This window comes from Haliotis rubra, unplaced genomic scaffold (assembly GCF_003918875.1).
Source record: "Haliotis rubra isolate DU_JTF1 unplaced genomic scaffold, ASM391887v1 Scf516, whole genome shotgun sequence".
NCBI classification, from domain to species: domain Eukaryota; kingdom Metazoa; phylum Mollusca; class Gastropoda; order Lepetellida; family Haliotidae; genus Haliotis; species Haliotis rubra.
Genome location: NW_025767209.1, coordinates 595084 through 617964, shown reverse-complemented (window position 1 = coordinate 617964; position 22881 = coordinate 595084). Strand labels below are relative to the sequence as shown.

Sequence of the window (22881 nt, the reverse complement as noted above, 5' to 3'; positions counted from 1 at the left end):
AGCCATGGTCAACGTCAAAAACAAAGGCAATGATTGCTTGAGGGTTGTGATCAGATCTGCGAAGTTTCCCGAAGACAATGGGATCAACTGGGACGGCAGAGACGAACCCACCCCCATCTCCCAGGTCACCAAAATCGAAAAACAGAACGACGACATATCCTTTAGTACACGAAGGGAATAACATGATCGTGCACAGGATCAGTTCCCTCACAAACGAACACCGCAAGACAATCAAGTATCACTACACGTGAATAAATTATTTCAACAGATTGTTGTACGATCAATCGAAGCATAAGGAAAGAAACAATTCTGCGAAAGGTGCCTGCATTGCTTCACGTGAGCCGACCTTCTGGAATCCCACCGGGAGGATTGCCATCCAAATAGACATGCCTGCCGAAAAGAAAAACACGCTAAACACAAACACAACCAACAACCATCAAATGCCTGTGCCCTACGTCATCTACACCGACTTTGATGCCTTCATCATAACCTTCGAAACAGTCGCGCCGTCGTCCCCGGAAACAAGTTTCACGCATAAAATGCAAGAACACAAAGCCCGTGGTTTCGATTAATTCGCACGCGATTAATGTGTGGAACAAACTTGGCTACAAGAATTTGGTCGATTACCACGACCTGTACTTGAAAACGGACGTGGTGCTGCTGGCCGACGTGTTTGAGATATTCAGAAAAACGTGCTCGAAACAGTACGCCTTGGATCCCGCGGGGTATTTCTCCTCCCCCTGTCTCTCTTGGGACGCCTTGTTGAACAAGACTGGCTCGGAGCTGAAACTACTGACGGATTATGACATGCACCTGTTCGTGGAGAAAGGCTTGTGAGGTGGGATTCCATGCCCCTACTAACGATACACCAAAGCCAACAACAAGTATGCTCCTGGTCACGATCCCGGCAAACTGACGAAACACATACTCTATTTTAAACGCCAACAACTTGTACTTCTGGGCCATGAGTCAGTATCCCCCCACAGGGGGATTCGAATGCGTCTCCTCACCCGAGATGATTGACGTGAATAGTATCGCGCCGGATTCGAACAAAGGCTACATGCTCGAAGTGGACTTGGATTATCCCGCAGAACTACACGAATGACACAACAGCTATCCACTAGCTCCCGAACGATTGACAGTGAACCCGGACTGGATGTCTGAATATCAACAAAACTGGGAAACAACAAGCTGGCTAACGTCAATAAACTCGTGCCAAACTTGATGAACAAGTCAAGATACATTGTTCACGATCTCAATCTGCAGCTGTACTTGTCGCTGGGAATGAAACTCACGAAAATACACAGAGCGCTCCAGTTCGATCAAAGTTAATGGATGGAACCTTACATTCGGTTGAACACGAATCTGTGAAAACAAGCCAAGAGCTACTTTGAAAAATAATTGTACAAGCTCATGAACAACTCGGTGTTTGGCAAGATGATGAAGCATTTGAGAAAGCGTGTTAACGTGAAATTAGTCAGATCCAGCGAGGAAGAAAAACTCAGGAAACTTATAGCCAGCCCGGCGTTCAACTGAAGCAAGATATTCGATGACGACTTCACAGCGCTGCACATGAACAAAAGCCACATCAAATTCAACTGGCCCGTTTACATGGGGATGAGCATCCAAACACTTGATGTACGATTTCTACTACAACGACCTGAAAAAGCAGTAATACTGTATGGCGACAGGTGTGTAGTGCTGTAAACGGACACAGATTCCCTGCTGATGGAAATTAACACCGAGGACGTGTACGAGGACATGAAGAAACACATGCACATCTACGACATCAGCGACTACCCTAAAGATCACCCTATGCACAGCCAAGTCAACAAAAAAGGACCAATGCGCGGGCACGCCGATCGCCGAATACGTCGGCTTGAGACCCAAGATGTATTCCATCAAGAAAGCTGAAAGGCAAAAGGCATAAAAAAACATGTGGTGCAAAAACACATCAAGCATGCCAGATTCAAGGAAGCCCTGTTCAAGAATAAAACGCTCAAACACCAAATGAACATGCTGAGAAGCGACCGACACAGGATAGACGGACTGAGAACCAACAAGACCTTGCTGTCTCCAATGGACACAAAACGATGGATCGCCATCGACGGAGTCACCACTAACGCGTACGGGCACAACATGTATCGAATAATTGAACGCTTGGGCAAACATGCGTACATATATCATAGAGAAAATTTATTACAGCCCGAAGTGGTACTGGAAAGGCACAGACATCATCCCGAAACTTGCCAAAGCCGCTCGAGTCTCGGAAGAGAAAGCCAAAGCCTGGCTTAAAAAACAAGCCATCTGGCAAGTTTACCTGCCGGCGCCTCGATACATTCAGAGAAGAAAATTCGACATTTCAACGCCGAATCGCGTCCAACAAGCCAACCTCCTGTTTCTCCCTCACGACAGGGTGAGTACCAAAGCCTACAAGTACGCCCTGACCTTCGTCAACGTCTCCATTCGCTACAAGGATGCTGTTGACAACGAAAGATTTGAACGAAGTCGCCAAAGCCTTTGAACGCATATACAAACACAGTCGCTTGACATGGCCTACCGTATTGCAAGTCGATTTCATACGCCGTGTCACAGCCGCTGGCCAAGCAGAAAGTCCAAGTGAGACGAGGTATAGCGGGAGCTCACCGTAGCCAAGACATCACTGAGAGATTCAATCGCCGAACACTGTTCTCGCACAAATACTCGCAGGATTTAATGGATCCCAGAAACAGAAACACAGAATGGGTCGTACTCTTACCTCGAGTGGTGGATCTCATTAAAAAACGAAGTCACCAGACGCGTGGGCAAGAGAACTGTCAAAGCCATCATAATGAAATCTGTTGATCATCGTCGGCAGTAGCACGTCGCGATAAAACAGAGAACACATTACCGGACCGGGTCAGCGTTAGGTACTTGTACCAGCCGGGAGAATACGAGGGAGACAGCAGAAAACGCGCCACCGATCCGATATGGTCCATGAAAACATACAACGTAGACCTTATCGACATCAAAGACGGTGAACCGAACTTGTACTACTTGAAAGACGAACCGCCGAGAGCATTCGTCAGGGGGGAGTTGATGATCGTACTTCATGACACAGTCCCTAACACACCCACCGTGTGATGATAGTTTCTTGTCATGACTTTTTATCCGTCTTGCATGCCAGCCAGCCACCAGTACACCAAGCCGAGAGAGACACACGCACACGCACTGCAACTCGTCCGCCCACAGGGATCGGAGGAGCAACCACCCCCGAGGCGACCCGAGCCTGTTTCCCGACCGACCCCATGCTCACTTAAAAGTAAATATTTCAGAAACTATTCGACGATTTTCGGCTCAAATTTTTTAATTCAGCCCTTGTTGGGGACCTTGTCCCGTAGCCCCATTGTGTATACTACTTGTACTTTTGCACAATGGCATGTGAAGACTCATGATGAAAACAAGGAATTCCACAGCTATTTTACGCGTGCCAAGGTTGTTGGACAGAATCTGAAATTTGAGTTTGATTTTGCTGATGGCAATGTACTGCTGGACAGTACAGCGATGGGAGTAAACCAGGTGAAGTCCTTTATCAAGTCTGCCCAGAGTCGGTCATGGAGAAGCTTTCTGAGAAGCCATTGCATCGTGTGTACATGCAGTGTGTGGAACAGAATAGCAATCCCACCGACTCCGTCGCCTGGTTGAAGTCGGCTTGTCTTAATGTGAAAATGTAGAAATGGAGGGCTTCCTTTTTGCTGCGTAGGACCAGTCACTTCCCACTCGCAATCACCAAAATGTAATTCTTAAAGAAAATATTAACATGAAATGCCGACTGTGTAATGAATTTACAGAGACTGTCCAACACCTTGTCAGCAGATGCCCTTCTGTAGCACAAACAGGATATCTTCAACGACATGATGGCATGGCTCGTTGATTTACTACCGTCTCCGCCATGCCTGTGGCTTTGACTCCGAGGTCCATCCATGGTAGGACACTGAACATGTCCAGGGCGTCATTGAAATTGATGCCTTCAAACTTCTGTGGAATAGGCCCATATACAGCCCGAGAAGACTTCCAGCTAACAAACCTGATCTTGTCCTTTTTGATAAAGACACTGAATTTATTTATATCATTGAATTTTCTGTCCCATTTGACAGCAATGTGATTGGCAAGATTCAGGAAAAGCATGATAAATATGCGGACCTCGCCTTTGAAATGTCTCGCTTGCATCCCAAGTACACTGTCGTCAGGCTCCCCATTGTTCTCGGTGGGGTACCCATTTTCTGCTGGGTGAACAGAGGCAATTTTGAACCAACTCACTTGCCTAAGTTGAGACCACATGTATCACTTGTGCTTCGTTGTGGGGCATGAAGACCTTGAAACTCTCAGGAGTCAAGCTGTCAGACACTGTCACCCATTCAAGGACTGTCCGAGCTCGACGTTGCTTAACTCGAACTGATTCGTGACCTGCACTCCACAACCATATCATTTGAAGATCATACATGCCTTTGGTTGGCACTGCATGCATGACAAACAACAATTCAGCTGAAGTCTCAATGTTGTTTATATTTGTGTCACTTCACTCGCCAACTGCACTGACATGCCGTGAAACCCTTAAAGCTGATGGATAATAATATACTGAGTCAAAAAAGAAACTTCACAAAATGTAACTTGAAAAATAATGAAGAATTTTTTTCTGATGATACATCTATGTATCCGAAATGGGATCCCTATCTTTCGACTCTAGAAAAACGTTAGCAAAACCCACTCAAACCAATCCATTCCTCGTGCAAATGACGTTAGTGCCAAATCAGGTTTGGACGTGCAGTCGATCACGTGATCTTCGCATCGAAGTTTTCTTCATATGCACGTGTTTGCATTGGCCTCAAGAATTACTTTTAAACCTCAGTTCTAACGGTACTTGAAATGCCACGATTGTGAAATGTGCAACGTGAACGTGCCGTTGGCATGTTGCAAGCGGAAAGATCAGTTATTGACGTCGCAAGAGCAATGGGATGCAGCCGTCATACTGTGTATGACTTGCGAGGTCGTCTACAACAAACTGGCTCCACTTCTGATCGCCCAAGGTCGGGTCGTCCACGTGTGACGTCACGAGCAGAAGACCGTCAAATCGTCCTACGTCACCTACATGACAGATTTCTGCCGGCTACACGAACCAGGGCTGAGATGTTTTGAGGTCGACTGTCCTCGCAGACCATTCGAAATCGGTGCCAATCTCCATTCTCGACATCCATATCGTGGGCCAATATTGACGCCGTTTCATCAACGTCAACATCTGCTGTGGGTCCAACGTCACCTCTGACGAACCCAGAGAGACTGGAATCGAGTCGTCTTTAGCAATGAATCCAGGTTTACCCTCAGATTCGCGGACGGCGTGAACGGTATGACAATGTTGTGTACAGGAAGTCGACAGATTCGGGGGCGGTAGTTGCATGGTGTGGTGTGCTTTCTGTGGGAACAACCGTTCCCGACTTCTGGTCATCCGTGGAAACCTCACAGCTGCTGCTTACCACGACCAGGTGCTCACCCCAGAACTCGTTCCTTTCATGGCGGCTCATGGCCCAGGTCTACAGTTCCAGCATGATAATGCTCGGCCGCATACTGTGATGTTGACACGAAATTTCTTTCAAAACGCTGGAATCAACGTCATGGACTGGCCATCGAGGTCCCCTGACCTTAATCCAATAGAGCACGTTTGGGATGCACTTGGGAGAAGGCTTCGTGGTCTCAGGAACCAACCTCAGAATTTGCAGGAACTTGGCGCTGCATTGCAAGAGCAATGGTGCAGAATCCCCAACCACGTGTTCACAAGCATCAGGCAGTCGGTGAGGAGACGGTGTTTGGCAGTGGTGAATGAGCGGGGCGGCCATACACGAGAGTGAACTGAGAAATTTCGCATTTTTATTCTTGTGACTTGACATTCTGTATACCCATGTTTTGGAACGGCGGTGTAGCCTAATGGAACTGATTATGGCACTGTCAGTGTATCGAGTACATCACACAGATCTCAGCAATGAAATAATAACAATTTAACCATCTTACCTTCTCTTGTTCTTTTATAGTGCCCTGAAGAAAGAATGTGAAGTTTCTTTTTTGACTCTGTATATTTTGTAAGTAAACTTTCTCAGCATACGGAAGAATGTTTACAATGTGAAATATTACGACTTTGTATTATTCTTGATTTATTTTACACATCATTAATACACTGTAAAAGATATGACACACTGATCAGACAGGCGTTATGGTATCTTACCACCAATATACAGCCCCTCATATACCTCTGAAAAACACAGTATTTCCAATACATTCTTTTTGAGTGTAATAGGTGATGTAAATTCCGACTCTTTTCTCAGTTTACTTAGGTTCGAAATATGAATAGTTTCTTAGATGGGGAAACATTTGTAAATTTTCAAATGTTTTCATTTCTTAAAACATTGGGCATCATTCCGGATATCAATGGTATGTATTTGAACACATTTTATATGCTCATGTTATCAGTACTAAAACAAAATGGTCACAGTAAAAACTTGGTTCACATTGTGTTATTCACATATACAGAAGCCTTTGAAAACAAGGTTCACACCGAGGGCCTGGCTAAGCAAAGCATTGTTATGCAAGCAGACAGGTTTCCATTAGGTCACCAGCTCAATCACTTCGTTTCAACTCATTGTCAGTTCTACAGACAAATGTGAATGGGAGAAAAGGGCTGCAGATGTGACAGACTCAAATATTGTCATTCACATTGAGGTTTGATAGTTGTTTCGGCTATGCAATATGTATTTACTCTCTCCAGGTTTATTGGGTGTTAACTGACAAGAACATTACAGTTTGCAACATGTTTCGCATCCATGCATTATACAATGCAGTTCTTGATTCATGATTCATGCATTCAATCAATAACAAAACATCTGTAAAAATACTTGTGGTCGGAACCTGCTTAAAGCTGCATTACTCATAGGTACTTTCACACAGTGTTGTTTTACTTTTCAAAGTTCTTTTAGGTAAGTTTGTTTTCAAATGTATTGATTTAGTATTTCAAGCAATGCTGTAGGTTATCTGGATATTTGGACGTGTCAACGACTTAACGCCTTGTACATATACGTCCCATCTTTTCTCTATTTCCACTACCCCATGGATAATTGGAAAAAATAATAATGTTAATTAAAAGATCGCACAAGCAATCGTACATACAATGTACTGGGATTAACCATTCCATATTCCATAAAATCAAGCAGATATTCAATATCATAAATACACGCCGTTTCTGGGCTACTAAGTTGTTTAATGTGGAGAAATTCAGAAATATAGATATGGTCTTGAAAAACCAATAAGCATATCCGAAGCATGTTTGGATCCATAATTACAGGATCCTAGCACGTTATACAAAGCGTAGGCCTCTGAAAATAGGAAATTTTGATAGCAATACATAACTCCGTATTTACTGAATTAGCCCAAGTGAGCTCGGAGATTCAGAACCAGTGGGGGTCTAGACTGGCTTCATTCTTGGACTATTGTTTACTTACAGAAGGGGTTGGGCCGAAAGTTTGGTGTATGAGTCAGACTTCTGGCATGAGTAAGGTCTCAACGATACAGAGCGAATGTGGTCTTACGAGGAGGGAAACGCATTTACAAAACCTAATCTCCTAGTAACATTAGCATTCGCATTTCGGAAAATAAATATATAGATCTGGGGAAGCAGAAGATGTCCTTCATTTGAAACATACTCTGCTGATCACATCTGGTGGCTTCATAATATCTATTGTTGGAACAATGCAGCTGACTACAGCTGACTTGGTAATGTTCATGTAGGTGAGGTATGTCAATAAGTTACTGCTTACGTTGTACTGTCGACGTTCATCAGCTGATGAAGATAGTGATTCACGTGAGCCAATTCCATGAAGCGATAACTATTGTCAGTTCAATCACTCTCTGCTTGAAGGACAATGTAGTCATGCGACATACTGAAATCGGGAAAGGAACGACAGTTGGGCTTTTAGTATCCATTTAGTATACTCACTACTGTCAATATGTATAGAAGATTCAAGGTTTTCCGCGCAAAATATAATTCTAAATCGCCTGTCAACGTATATACTAAATAGACTAATTCGTTTCCGTGGACCTTCTTCAACATATCTGCGCATGTACAGGAAGGTGTAGCTGCAAGAGGTTGAACCTGTTGTGTATTTCGGCATGTGGATGTGGACTTGAAACATGTTCCCGTGGTCTTGACAATGTTGACATTGACTAACATGTCAACTAGGAATACACTATGACTATTAAGAACAATAAACACGAATTGATATGAAGACAATGTTGCTTGCGTTATGATGACATGACTGTCTGTATATTTGGTGGTAAGATACCATAACGCCTTTCTGATCAGTGTGTCATATCTTTTAAAATGTATTAATGATTGCCGGCGTAAAATATATCAAGAAAACCAAAGTCGTAATATTTCACATTGTAAACAGAACAAATGGCACACCATAATGTCACTTGTAAACCTTCCGTTAGTATGTCATTTTATTATCAATCAGCTTTAAGGGTTTCACGGCATGTCAGTGCAATACTGACACTTATCAAGACATATCTCCTTCTGACATTAGCTGAATTGTTGTTTCTGCCAGAATGTCAATAAACACAAATGTGTATGATAGTTCAACAGTATCTTCGACATATTTAGTATTGTTGATACTTTAAAGCATGGAGCTGAAATTATCTTATATTTTGCTGATCTAATTACAAAATACCAACCTTTGTTTCCTTGTAATGTTTTTTCATGAATACAAGGCCAACCAAAGGTATATATGATCTTCAAATGATATAGCTGAATTAGAAAAACATAATTTTGGAAACAATTACGTTTAATTTGTAAAGTTCAACTCATATGCCCTTTCTATTAAAATTGACCTTTGACCTTACCAACAGTTTTTGCGATGAGCATTTAGTAATGTTATTGTCCACAAGTTTAAATCATGATCTGAGCATTCCAAAACTACTATTTTGATGAAAATCGGTCAATCCAAACGAGAGTTATGAAATTAAACCATCCAGTTATCGGTTAAAATATCGCCATAACTGACATAACATGTTGCACCTTAAAATGGCCCCTGCACGGTAGTCACGCACGGTAGCTGATGACAACCGGCTGTAAATCAAAGCTAAATCATTCCTGATTGTGAAACCTCTCACCCCGTTTGGTCGCCAGAAAGGCACCACATTCACACCATTTTGGGGGTCTGGCTGCTAGACCGAATAGAAAACACAGGCTGCAGATCGAAGGTAGCTGAAGGAATACCACCATGCTAGGGACAATGGGGACTTACATTACCTTACTACCTGCAGGGACCCCAGCAAGACCTACATCTTCCCACAAGCAACTGGCGATTATCAGTAAATTTAGACAAACTTAAAACAAGTTCTACAGTTAAAACCCTACCAGCACTGGTAAATACATAATTTGACTAAATCTAAATCTGAATATGTGAATTTAACTTTTAACTGAACAGTTTGTAAAGGAAACAGTGTCTTGGTATTTTCTGTTCCACCGGAGGCGATACAGATCCGCTTTGTCAGAAAAGCTACAATAATAATGTCTACGGACAGCATCTACAAGTTCTCTAGCAATTCCAGGAGAGAAAGGATTGCCAGCGTCGACAATCCCAGGCTGCTTTATGCTGACACCAAGCAAGTTCTTGTTTCATTTTACTGAATCTATTCCTTTTGTCAAACATGGTTATAGAATTGGTCTTCAACAATCCATGCTTGTCCGTCACGATATGGCTGAAATATTGCTGATGTGACGATAAATATTTACTCACTCACTCACCCATTGTCTTAAGAGGCGATTACTTGGATGAGGTGTTCAAGCTCGTTGACTTGGTTGCTAAATGTCATCATATCCCAATTGCGCAGCTGGAACATTGCTGTGTGCGGCGTTAAACATGCTACCTAAGTATGCTAGCATGAGTTCACTTTAAGGTTCATCATGAACGGATACTTAAGCAAAGACACCAGTGAGTGAGCTAAAATGTATCGTCACATCGGCAGTATTTAGCATATATCGTGACGTGAGAAAAATATACATCAATGACTAAAATATTTCAACATTAATAAACCTTGTCGGAGGAGTACAGTATAGCAGAAAGATTATCATATACAGCTTTTGAAGGTAGCTTGAGGGCACACAACATATAGAAAGATGAATTCACAAACAGAAAACAAAAAGGAGATCTCTAGTAACGAAAGTTAGGCCACCATGGTAAGGACCGTGAGGGCCTACAATACTTCTGCTACCTGCACAGTTATGCAAATAGATTCTGTCAAATAGATACCATAGCAAACAGACAAAACGTCGACCTTGATAGTGGTCAGAACTGACCACTGTCGGTCTTAACAAATTACTGCTCTACTGCTCAGTACAGGTTCAAACAGAGGGAACTTAAGATGAAAGAAAACTTGAACGATACTTTACTGGTGACCTTGAGTGTCGACATTATAACAAACGGGTCTCGTATTCCAAATTCTTCACTTTCCACTAGTTTTCTCAATGGTCAGTGGGGCTTTGTATGTTTCAACATGTTTTCAATAACCGTCGCTTTCAAAGAATATTTCGTGTGGATGGGTGCTCTACCAACATATAGTTATCAAGCCGATATTGTTTATCAGTCGAGAAGTTTCTAAGGACCTCGTCTGTTTGAACATTGTGACCTGTTTCTGTGTAACCTGTTGGCAGAATTGGAGAAATGTGAACGTTGACCAATATCCTGCAACATTCATGATAACAATCGTTCTCAATATAAGTTTCTGTGAAGCTGTTGACACAAGTTTGGTCATCCAGGGACGTGAATTAGTGTCCATTAACTCCATGTTTGTTTTGCTGTCTGATTTTTTCCAAGCGATGAGATATGGTGGACTGAAGTAGGGCCACGTGAAACGCTCTCTCTTTCTGGCGACTTGGGTTGCACGACCCGATGAAGACGAAGATACTCTATTACAGAGAATATCTGTACAGCCGAATTAGATGCTTGATGTCACTCACCGTTAACAAACGTAGGTACTTGTACTTCCATGTTGGGGGCTGATAGGCTGAGTACTGCTTCAGTCAGTCCTAGTTAGTAAGTCAGTCATTCATTCCCAGTTAGTAAGTCAATCATTCACTCCCAGTTAGTAAGTCAATCCGTCAGTCCCGGTTAGTAAGTCAATCCGTCAGTCCCAATTAGTAAGTCAATCCGTCAGTCCCAATTAGTAAGTCAATCCGTCAGTCCCAATTAGTAAGTCAATCCGTCAGTCCCGGTTAGTAAGTCAATCCGTCAGTCCCAATTAGTAAGTCAATCCGTCGGTCCCAGTTAGTAAGTCAATCCGTTAGTCCCGGTTAGTAAGTCAATCCGTCAGTCCCGGTTAGTAAGTCAGTCCGTCAGTCCCGGTTAGTAAGTCAATCCGTCAGTCCCAATCAGTAAGTCAAACCGTCAGTCCCGGTTAGTAAGTCAATGCGTCAGTCCCAGTTAGTAAGTCAATCCGTCAGTCCCGGTTAGTAAGTCAATCCGTTAGTCCCAGTTAGTAAGTCAAGCCATCAGTCCTAGTTAGTAGGTCAATCCGTCAGTCCCTGTTAGTAAGTCAATCCGTCAGTCCCAGTTAGTAAGTCAATCCGTCAGTCCTGGTTAGTAAGTCAATCCGTCAGTCCCGGTTAGTAAGTCAATCCGTCAGTTCCGGTGAGTAAGTCAATCCGTCAGTCCCGGTTAGTAAGTCAATCCGTCAGTCCCGGTTAGTAAGTCAATCCGTCAGTCCCAATTAGTAAGTCAATCCGTCAGTCCGAATTAGTAAGTCAATCCGTCAGTCCCAATTAGTAAGTCAATCCGTTAGTCCCGGTTAGTAAGTCAGTCCGTCAGTCCCGGTTAGTAAGTCAATCCGTCAGTCCCAATTAGTAAGTCAATCCGTCAGTCCAAGTTAGTAAGTCAATCCGTCAGTCCTGGTTAGTAAGTTAATCCGTCAGTCCCTGTTAGTAAGTCAATCCGTCAGTCCCAGTTAGTAAGTCAATCCGTCAGTCCCGGTTAGTAAGTCAATCCGTTAGTCCCAGTTAGTAAGTCAATCCGTTAGTCCCAGTTAGTAAGTCAATCCGTCAGTCCGAGTCAGTAAGTCAATCCGTCAGTCCCAATTAGTAAGTCAGTCCCAGTTAGTAAGTCAATCCGTCAGTCCCGGTTAGTAAGTAATCACTCACTTACTGGAGCGCTTCCTACAGCAGGGATACATTTCAGAACGTCCAATAAACCAAACATAAACACATACAATTTGTTATTTAATCAACAGGTGCATGTGTTTATATGTGCCTGCCAGAACCGAAGAAACTTTGCGAGCGTAATGGCGGCAGCAGCAAGTTCTTTGAAGACGTGACGAACATTAACAAAAGGTGTGACGACCTGTCAGTGGAAGGGAACCTACTCTTCGTCCTGTATCAGTACGAAAGGTAATGATTTTTTGAATAACTGATTTGTTAACAATGTCAGGTAGGTTAACGGAGAGCCAATAAAGGCAATACATGACCCTGCATCAGGGCCGAGAATACCACCTACATAACTCCTGTTCAGATTCTAGTGTCCGATTGCACCTCGTATTTTCTTGAGATTTTTTATATCTATTTTCCGTGGGTTTTTTGACTGAAAAGTCGATATAGATGTACTCCCAGATAATTTCCCTGTATATACAGGCAACAGTCATATTTTTAGTTTAGATAATAATAGAGCTGTATGTAACCCGTCTAGTTCTTGTTTCAACGACAGCGAAGTGACATGTGCACATGCCCCAAATTTCTATAGTCCGTATCGGAGGGCGTTCTTCATTAGCGCTACGCAATACTCTCTGGGATGCCGTTTCACGCACTCGTACTTTGGGTGCATCTCACTTAATGTGTAACGTCTGCTTTTATGTTATAATTCATACCTTTCCTTATCCATTGACATTATTACAGAAGTTGTGTTCATGGGATCAAGCTGATTTATATATTAACAACATAGTGCACAGAAGACACAACCCCCAACTCAATGCCAATTGGTTTTTCTGATGATCTCAAAAATAAACGTCGTAGAATAGGCCCGATTTGTTTGTAATGTAGACTTTGTTAAAGGTTCTCCGTAATTTTGTTACACGTTGAAAAGCAGTAAATTACAGTGCAGGGATATTTCTGTTTGGCATCTTTAATGAAACTGAGCAAATAAAATACTTACCGACAATACAATATGTGAAATGGATGTGTATGCTTATGTACAACGTTCTACATTCAATGTATCGCTAATGCTTCTTTGTCCCTGTGTGGATCAGAGGTCGAATAGGTCCACAGCACCCCATTGCCTGTCGTACGAGGCGACCAAACTGGGCAACCATGTGTCGGCAGAGGAAGGGATTCTGGTGGTTGAGGATAACAAAACCGGCAATAGTGTTCAATAATCCAACAAACCGCTTCGACCCTAACTTTGCATAGAACTCCTGGGACTCATATTCAACCGTCACTTGACATTCGTACCATACATAAAATATTTGAAAACAAAGTGCTTGAAGGCTCTTGAGGGTTAAAAGTCATTTCAAATAGAGAGTACAGCTACATGGTGGAGCCTGCAAAAGCTATTTAGAAAAATTAATTCTACCCACCAGCAAGGCCTGAGGCTATGCCCGGGAGCTTTTAGGACCTCTCCGGTAGACAGTCTACATAAGTCTATATACTAAGGCTAACGAACCTTCCCTTGAACAACGCCGCATTAAACTTTCACTGCAGTATATCGCTAAACTACGTTCAAATCAGTCCAATCCAGCATACAATTGTGTTTTTAAACTCTCTATGAAAACTTGTTTCCTAATCTGCCAAACCTGGTTCCACCACTTGGAATCAGAATTCAACCACCCATATGTGCAGCTAAAATTGATCTCGATATCATAGCACCTTACCAACTTCTATCTTCGCCACCGTGGCAGATGGTGAAACCACAGGTCGATCTTACCCTCACCAAACTAAAAAACATCGTGTAATGATTTGTCGTTTAGATTAGTAACTTACCCTCAAAAGGTGTTAAAGTATTGTAAAATTATTGTCCTTCTGAGAGTGTACGTAAGTCCCGAAACATTCAAAATAAATTTAAGCTTACCAGATTCTTTAAACGTAGTATTTTTGTGATGGCTGAAGTGATGATATAAAACCAGCTTGGGTCCACGCAGGAAGCAAAAGTACTGTAAGTCCCTAGGGTCCCTAGTTAAGCGATCTCCATTCAGTTGTTGGCGATTAATAGCCCATTTTTACATTGTATTGTCCAAAAATAGTTTTCAACTTTTAACATGAAGGTCCGGGTTAGAATGAACCTTCAGTAATCCATGCTTGTCGTAAGTGGCGACTAACGGGATCAGGTGGTCAGGCTTGTTGGCTTGGTTGACACATCTGATCGGTTCCCAATTGCGCAGATCAATGCTCATGCTGTTGATCACTGGATTTTCTGGTCCAGACTCGATCATTTACAGACTGCCGCCATATGGCTGGGATATAGCTGAGTGTGGCGTAAAGGTAAACTCACTCAGTCATCCCGTCACACAGTTTCAAGGACTAAAATGTCAATAGAAGGAAAATTCCATATATGGTCATGTTGGTATTACACATGATGTAACAAGCTGATTGCACACTTTCATAATCATTTATATACACTATATCAACATGCATTCATCCGTGGTGATCCTGATTGCAATTAGTTTTAGGAACCTATGCTTGTCGTAAGGGTGACTAATGGGATCGGGTGGTCAGGCTCGCTGACTTGGCGGACAAATGTCATCGTACCCCAGTAGTTGGTTAGATCGATGCTCGTGATGTTGACCACTGGATTGTTTCATCCAAACTCGATTATTTACAGACCGGGGTTATACAGTTGGGACATTGCTACATGCGGTGTTAAACAACAAACAATAATGGACATACCGGGATCGGCTTTATAGTTCCCGCTCGTAAGTCATAAAAAACAGATTGCACACATTCAATATACTTTATGTCCACCATGGCGACCTTATAGAAGAAAATACGAAGGGCAATCGGCCACTAGAATCTGAATAGGAGTTTAAAGGTGGTGTTCTGGCGATTCAGTGTAATGTCTTGACTGTATAAGACAGCATCGCGGCTCTCGGCTACAGCTAGGCATGGATGCAAGATGTTTAATTCTACCAGGACTTGCACCACTGTACACGTTGATGCTGGAGTGACTGGAATACGGGATGCGTGTCTAAATATCTGTCCCCGAGGTAATAAAACTTTCCTGAGTACGATTTCATTCCGTGGAAACTCGTCACTCTGACTCTATAAACGAAGGTTTTTAAAAATCTGAGTTCGTGTTCGTGCTGAATTTGAATATGAAAAAAAGAAATTTCATGGCTACTGTGGACTGTGTCCCACGCTGAATTCGGTGTCAATAATGGCATGATGTCTTGTCATCCAGTCGTTCGCTGTCAATGGGTGGACTTGAGTCTACTTCCACTGATCTTACCAAACAAGACTTGAGCTCTCTGGACAAATTATTGAATGATACAAACCTCCTCCGTCTCGAACCTACTCTTTTCACGTTTCATTCCCTTGCCGTTGCAAATCACCAGACGCCAATATCTGGGTCGGTTTCCTACTTTTGTACTGGAAAGTTTTACAACCTCTTCTTGAATTCAAAACTGAGCGCGAATGTGAGTATGAAATTGAATTTAGCATGAAATTGCTTTTCGGCACCTGAAGATGTAATCCAGCAGATTTTCCAATTTTAATTCCTGTAAAAAATAATCGTTGCATTTAGTAAACATTACACTACATAAAAATGTATTTTTCAAGGAGAGTGGAGGTTTACAAGCTAGACTCGGGTGAGCAAATAACGGTCCTGCACATCAAAAGGTTTCAGGAACATCATAAACTGGTCATGAACAAGCTTGACCTGGGGAGCCATCGTCATACAATGTTCCGCGAGAGGTCTGAGGAACCTGGTCGAAGGTCTATGCAAGTATGTACGGAAAGAAATTAAAGTTTGTAAGTCGCATTTTGAGTTCAAACTGAAATAGACTTTGTATTTGTTGTCTTAGCTCATGGTACAAAGCATATTTCAATTTGATAGCAAGTCCATCAGAGTGCTGATCAGTGAACTGTACAAAGTGAGAGTGAATTCAGTTTTAAGCTGCTTTTAGCAATATTCCCGGCGGGGGACACCAGAAATAGGCTGCACAAATCGAGCGCGGGTCTTGGCGTTTGAAGCAATCGATTGTCACGCCTAGAGGCCAGAACCCGGTTCAGTCCTAACAAATCTGAGTTTGTTTAATTGGAAATATTATTTTGTTTGTTAGTTTGTATGTGGTTTAATGCCGCACCGAGCAATATTAAATCTATGTGCAGCGGACTGTACATTGTCTTGTCTGGAGCCAGGCAATCCAGTGAGGGATTACATACATACATGCATGCATGCATGCATGCATGCATATACCCATACCCACATACATGCATGCATGCATGCATACATACATACATACATACATACATACATACATACATACATACATACATTCATACATACATACATACATACATACATACATACATACATACATACATACATACATACATACATACATACATACCCATACATATGGCATCATGGCATCTGATGCCATTTGCAGACTTTTTTTTATAGAAATATCATTAATTGCTTTTGTAATCTTGTATATCAGCACAATTGTACCTATCAATGTCATACGTTGACCACATGTACTGTACCTATAAACAAGTGAACAAATGGTAAAAAAAACAACAACACAAAACAAATCCAGTGAGGGACAGCATTAGTATCAGTCATCGCAGTTGGGATACCACCCGATCCCGTTAGTCGCCCCTTATGACGAGCATGAGTCGCTGTAGACAAATTCTAACCCGAACGTTCACGGGTATGGAATACTGTTCTAAGTGCATTGGCAAAAAAATGGTTACTTGTTGGTTACCTAATAATACTGAGTAAATATATGTTTCTCACTTCAGGTCGTCATGATTTGAAGGCCACCATTTGAGGATCATCAATTATGCCCTGTGCATGAACTATTTACATAGAAATCAAACTTGATCGCGTCAGTTTAATTCGTGACTTATCATTTGAACAGCCTCTTGTCCATCAGTAGATTCACATAACTTATATCTGGAGTTATTGTAAGAATATTTCTTAAAAGCGTGACATGTGGAATACGATTAGACGGAGTTGTCAAAATTGGCATTGTAAATAGGCAGGACTTTGGATAAAAATGCTTTCACTTCTCTGTGAACAATGTCCTTCATTCTCCTTATCAAACTAGGTTTAAGACTGGTTGTTTTTCTTTATTATTAGACATTTCAGAAATCATATCAACAAACGTCGCTCCCATTGTAATAAAAAAGAAGTTGTTGATCCATATATTGTTGTCCTTTCTTGTTTTGGATATCATAGCAGCTTGATAGATTGTTGGCTGTATTATATTCTTGGAAATTCTTCAGTTACGCAACAACATATGTTATATTTGGGATGACACTTTCTTTGTAAAGTACAGATTCTAGTACTTTTTGGGTTGAGTCCCATCCGGGATTCGAACCCACACCCTCAGAGTCAGGCACCTAATCGCCAGCACACAACGTCAGACGCCTAGACAACTCAGCCACCGCGGCTTCAACAAAAAATGGAAGTCGGACAACTTCACACACGTCACACGGCAACCACACCACACCCTTCACACGTCACATGACGACCTCACCACACCCTGCACACACGTCACATCACAACCACATCACAACCTACACACACGTCAGATGACGACCACATCACAACCTACACACACGTTACATGACAACCACACCACGCCCTACACACAAGTCACATCACAACCACACCACACCCTACACACACGTCATATGACAACCACATCACAACCTACACACACGTCACATGGCGAACACAACACACCCTACACTCACGTCACATCACGACCACACCACACCCTACACACACGTCACATGACAACCACATGACAACCTTCACACACGTCACATGACGACCACACCACACCCTTCATACACGTCACATGACAACCACACCACACCCTACACACACGTCACATGACGACCACACCACACCCTACAAATATGTCACATCACAACCACATCACAACCTACACACACGTCACATGGCGACCACACAACACCCTACACACATGTCACACGAGAACCACATCACAACCTACACACACGTCACATGACGACCACACCACATCCTCCACACACGTCACATGACAACCACATCACAACCTACACACACGTCATATGACAACCACATCACAACCTACACACACGTCACATGGCTCGATGTATAATGATAATGTTTGGATATATGTTTGAAACAGACATACTATCGAGTGAAACTGAAACGACAGCATTTAACTGTATGCTGCCGCACCATTGGCACCGGAACGAATGTGTTGGTTGAATCATCCAAACAAACCTGTTAATGTTCACATTACGTATGTATGCTACGTTCCGCACACACGCAAGCCACGATATTTTGTTGAACATTGAGCACTGAATATACACCCGTCAATAAAATGCAATGATCACGTATCGTTGTCTCAAATACACAGTGCCACACACGGTACATGATGACTACACCATCCACTTCACATAACGACCACACCACACCGTACACACACATCACATAACGACCACATTACACCCTACACACGATACATGATGACCACACCATCCACTTCACATAACGACCACACCACACCGTACACACACATCACATAACGACCACATTACACCCTACACACGATACATGATGACCACACCATCCACTTCACATGACGACCACACCACACCGTACACACACATCACATAACGAAAACACCACAACATAACCAACACGCCAAAAGATGAACACACCACACCCTACACACACGTCACATGATGCCCACACCACGCCCTACACCCACGTCACAAAGACTTATAACAAAAGCACTTGTGACACACGACAACCACACTGCTGTTCTCATGTCACATACCCACATCACTAACTACGCTCATGACACATGACACATGACACATGACAACGACACCACTAACTCCACTCATCTAACATAAGCTCACAACAAAAGCATTTTAATAATCTAAGCTTTCAAGAATCACGCAGATCATCCTGGTTTTCTGAGCAGAGAATGGAATGCAATTGTACTTCACTGTCTGCTTCAAAATCAGTCAGCATGTGTTGCTGGATCGATATAAAATGATAATGTTTTGATGTTTATTTGACACGGACACAGTATCGAGTGAAACTGAAACAACAGCTTTTAACTATATGCTGCCGCACCATTGACACGGGAACGAATGTGTTGGGTGAAACATTAAAAAAACTGTTAATGTACACATTGCGTATGTATGCTACGATACGCACACAAGTTAACAACAATATTTTGTTTAACTCTGAGCACTGAATATACATACACCCATGAATAAAATGCAGTGAACACGTAATGTTGTCACCAATATACAGTGCCATTTGTAAGGTGGTGAAAGGTACTATGTTATATTGTTTCAGTAAAGTACAGATTATGTAGTGAAATGTTTACATTACCGAGAATGTGTTATCCCTAATATAACAAATGTTGAATATTATATGCTGCGAACCCTTTTGTTTTTTTTGTGTGAGTGTATATATCTCTCTCTCTCTCTCTGTTTCTTTTGTTTGATTTTAAGGAGTTAAGGGGCTGCGAACCCTTTTGGTTTTGTTTTGTTGCATCTCTCTCTCTCTCTCTCTCTCTCTCTCTCTCTCTCTCTCTCTCTCTCTCTCTCTCTGTGCGTGTGTGTTGCGCGTGTGTGTGTTTGTTTCTTTTGTTTGTTGGTTTTGTTGCATCTCTCTCTCTATCTCTCTCTCTCTCTCTCTCTCTCTCTCTCTCTCTCTCTCTCTCTGTGCGTGTGTGTGTTTGTTTCTTTTGTTTGTTTTGTTTTTTTTTGGGGTTGTTGGGCTTTTTCTTCTTTTTTGTTGTTATTGTTGTTATTATTTGTTTGTTTTTACTAATAAATGAGTTGATTTGCAAAGTCCACATTGATGTGATAACGGTGTTAGTAGCTACACTGAAACGTCACTCATATTATATTAAACAAGTTGTATATCCATAGAACTCTCCTCGTTGTTCATCACACCAACGTCTAAATGCCACTCAAACAAATAATTTTTACAGACTGTCTTGCCTTCAAGCACTTCAAAATGCCACTTCGAGTCACCCTATCGTCCTGGACATTTTAAAACCTGAGAACGATCTTTCTGCTGGCCAATGTGACATCGTCCTCTGCTGGTTGCCGGGTCACGTAGGAAAACCATCTGCTGAAAATGGATGGAGATATACCTCCTATGTGTGTCTTTTGAGGCCAAGTGTTCACCACCAAGGATGTTCTGCTTCACTGTGCGGACTCTTCAACTGCGAGGGACCCACATTATAAAGGAATTCTGAAATATCCCACGTCAGCGGGCCTCTCATTTTGAACTACTTAAGGGAAATTGATCTGTATCATAAATTGTAACTATGTAATGTGATGGCAGATTACTTGTTTTTAAATTACATATTCTGTTTGTAAATAATACTGCAATGGATATATGTTTTTTAAAACTCATTTGGACGTTGTACTTACTTTAGTGATCTCGTCATTAAATGGCTGGGATAATGCCGATGTGATGCAAAACTTAACTAAACAACAACTAGCTGACTTTCCATTTTCAAAGAATGTTCCTAGTGAACTACATTCGTTTCATCACACCATCTGAATATAATGACCAGACACGGGGTTTACAATGATCGTAGTTAAGAACCCTTTACACGGGGGTTTATAATTGTCATTGGGATGCCTTTTGTCAGGATTCATAACAGTTATTATCAAAGTTTAATCCACTTCCTACAAATGTTCAGATGGAGTGTGTAAGTGTTGGTTGCGATTTTAAGTCACATTGGCAGTATTTCAGCCATATATTTCCAGAAAAAAGTTATAGATTCAAAATAAATAAAGGTAAATTATAAAAACATGTCAACGAAGACAGCTAAATGACTAGAACGTCCCAGATACAAATGTGAAACTATTATGTAAATCTTAAACATTTAAATATAGAAAACATTACAAATCATATAAACAGGCAAAAGGTTGCAAGCAACTGAAGGTTGGTCACTATACTTACAGCATATTTGCTTCTTGCATGTACACCAGTTGGATTTACACCATCCCTTCAGACGTTAGTAAACCTTTACCTACCTAGTAAATGGTACATTTGTTTCCGTTTAGAATGGGAAATTCGCAAGATAACGGTCTGGCGAAACACCACATTTATGCCACTTCATACTCCATCATATCCCGTTGCATCGTTCACAAAATATTTCTGCTCTCTGCCAGCTTCCCCGCAAGGCTGTCACTGTTATGCTCATATACTTTGAAAAACGCTTGGACACAGTCCAGTCCCAAACGATGAAAACAACGTTCCAAGGAATCACAAGTTAGTCGCATGTACACTAAGCAGCAGCACTGTCACTCTTTTGTCGCATACCGGGGTAGAGGCACGTACGTGAAATCATGATCGGCCGGTCATAAAAATCAACAGTCTTTGATGAGTTACAGGTCGTAGGTTGATCAGGAAAGGATCTATTCTTCGATTCTGCAGGGTTCAGATTCGACAGTCAGTCAAGTATTGTCCACTGTCACTTCAAATTTCAACCTTGTAAAAATGTAAACACTGGCTCGTCCGCCATTTCAAACTGTTGCGTAACTGTCTACTTCGAAGAAAAAAAGTAGGTCAGACGATTCCATTATAGTGTGGCCAGCGGGGTACAGTTTCACAGCACACAAAACAATAGGCTGGTTTTAGTCGTGTGGAGTTTGGATGAAAAAAAACAAGATCTCGGGTATTACATAATTGCAGTGGAAACAGTAGTTTGATTTCTTTGGACAGAATATGTTTATGTTGTAATGTTAAAAAAATACGAACGGCACCTACCGCTCCCTTCACAGACGAGTTCAATTCGCCTCTCGTCCCACGCCGGATTAAGCAGTGTCTTCCGCAGAGCGAGTAAGTTCGATTTTAAATGGGTCATGGTAGAATGGAGATAACCCTTGTGTGTTTGAAAATCAGAGACATGCTTTACTGAATTGATGGCAACTAAATATTTCAATTGAAACCTCAGGCTACGTGTTCGGTTCCAATTGAAATTTAGTCGCCATCAATTCAGTAAAGCATGTACATTTCAATTGGAACCGAACGCGTAGCGTGAGGTTTCAATTGAAATATTTAGTCGCCATCAATTCAGTAAAGCATGTCTCTGATTTTCAAACACACTAGGTTTATCTCCTAAATAATAATAAAAAATATCGGCTCTGTGGCAGTATACAATGGCATAGTCTGGCATCACTGTTACAACCGCAACATTGTACTCAGAACCTTACATGTCAAAACACAACACTCTCGTTTCCTGCTGACTGGGTCCCGCGCAACTTAGTACAATAACCAGTCCAGAATCTTCAGACAAACTCTCAAATCCGGAAATCGTGGAAATCTCAAAACGAGGCTCGGCCGCTAGAAAAGCTTGGGAGTCTGGTACGGGCTTGACATTATATCAATCACATTGTTCGTTACCATATAATACACTTAATTAGCGCAAAGAACACATAACAAGTGTAACCAGTGAGCCAGAATAATTGTGAATCATTGTACGACCTCTTCAAACAGGGAGGGTCTGTGACGTCTTAGTCGACAACATTCTGCCTAAACCTAGATATAAAATATAGAAATACGATCTTTTCTTCAAACTTTAAAAAGTTTTCAAAATGAATTTGCAAATACC

The 22881-nt window shown here is 42.0% G+C and overlaps 1 protein-coding gene across 2 annotated transcripts; it reads left to right on the top strand.

Moving 5' to 3' along the window:
- Positions 1–10951: 10951 nt before the first annotated feature.
- Positions 10952–17423, top strand: LOC124292390. 2 transcript variants are annotated; one of them, XR_006902443.1, is made up of 4 exons: positions 10952–11052; positions 12307–12463; positions 15836–16027; positions 17024–17423. XR_006902443.1 is itself a non-coding variant. In XM_046729473.1 (4 exons), the coding sequence occupies exons 1-4, from the start codon at positions 10974–10976 to the stop codon at positions 17036–17038; spliced, it is 417 nt and encodes a 138-aa protein (XP_046585429.1). In that variant the 5' UTR covers positions 10958–10973; the 3' UTR covers positions 17039–17423. The 2 variants fall into 2 exon arrangements, 1 of the variants encoding a protein (XP_046585429.1); XM_046729473.1 differs by having other exon boundaries at positions 10958–11052; positions 15836–16001.
- Positions 17424–22881: the final 5458 nt, after the last annotated feature.

Bases quoted from the DNA above. Each gene is read 5' to 3' on its own strand.
- LOC124292390 (XM_046729473.1), top strand. From the start codon at position 10,974: ATGAAGACGAAGATACTCTATTACAGAGAATATCTGTACAGCCGAATT. The intron at 11,053-12,306 runs GTAGGTACTTGT...TTTAATCAACAG, and splicing joins GTCACTCACCGTTAACAAAC to GTGCATGTGTTTATATGTGC. The intron at 12,464-15,835 runs GTAATGATTTTT...GTATTTTTCAAG, and splicing joins GTCCTGTATCAGTACGAAAG to GAGAGTGGAGGTTTACAAGC.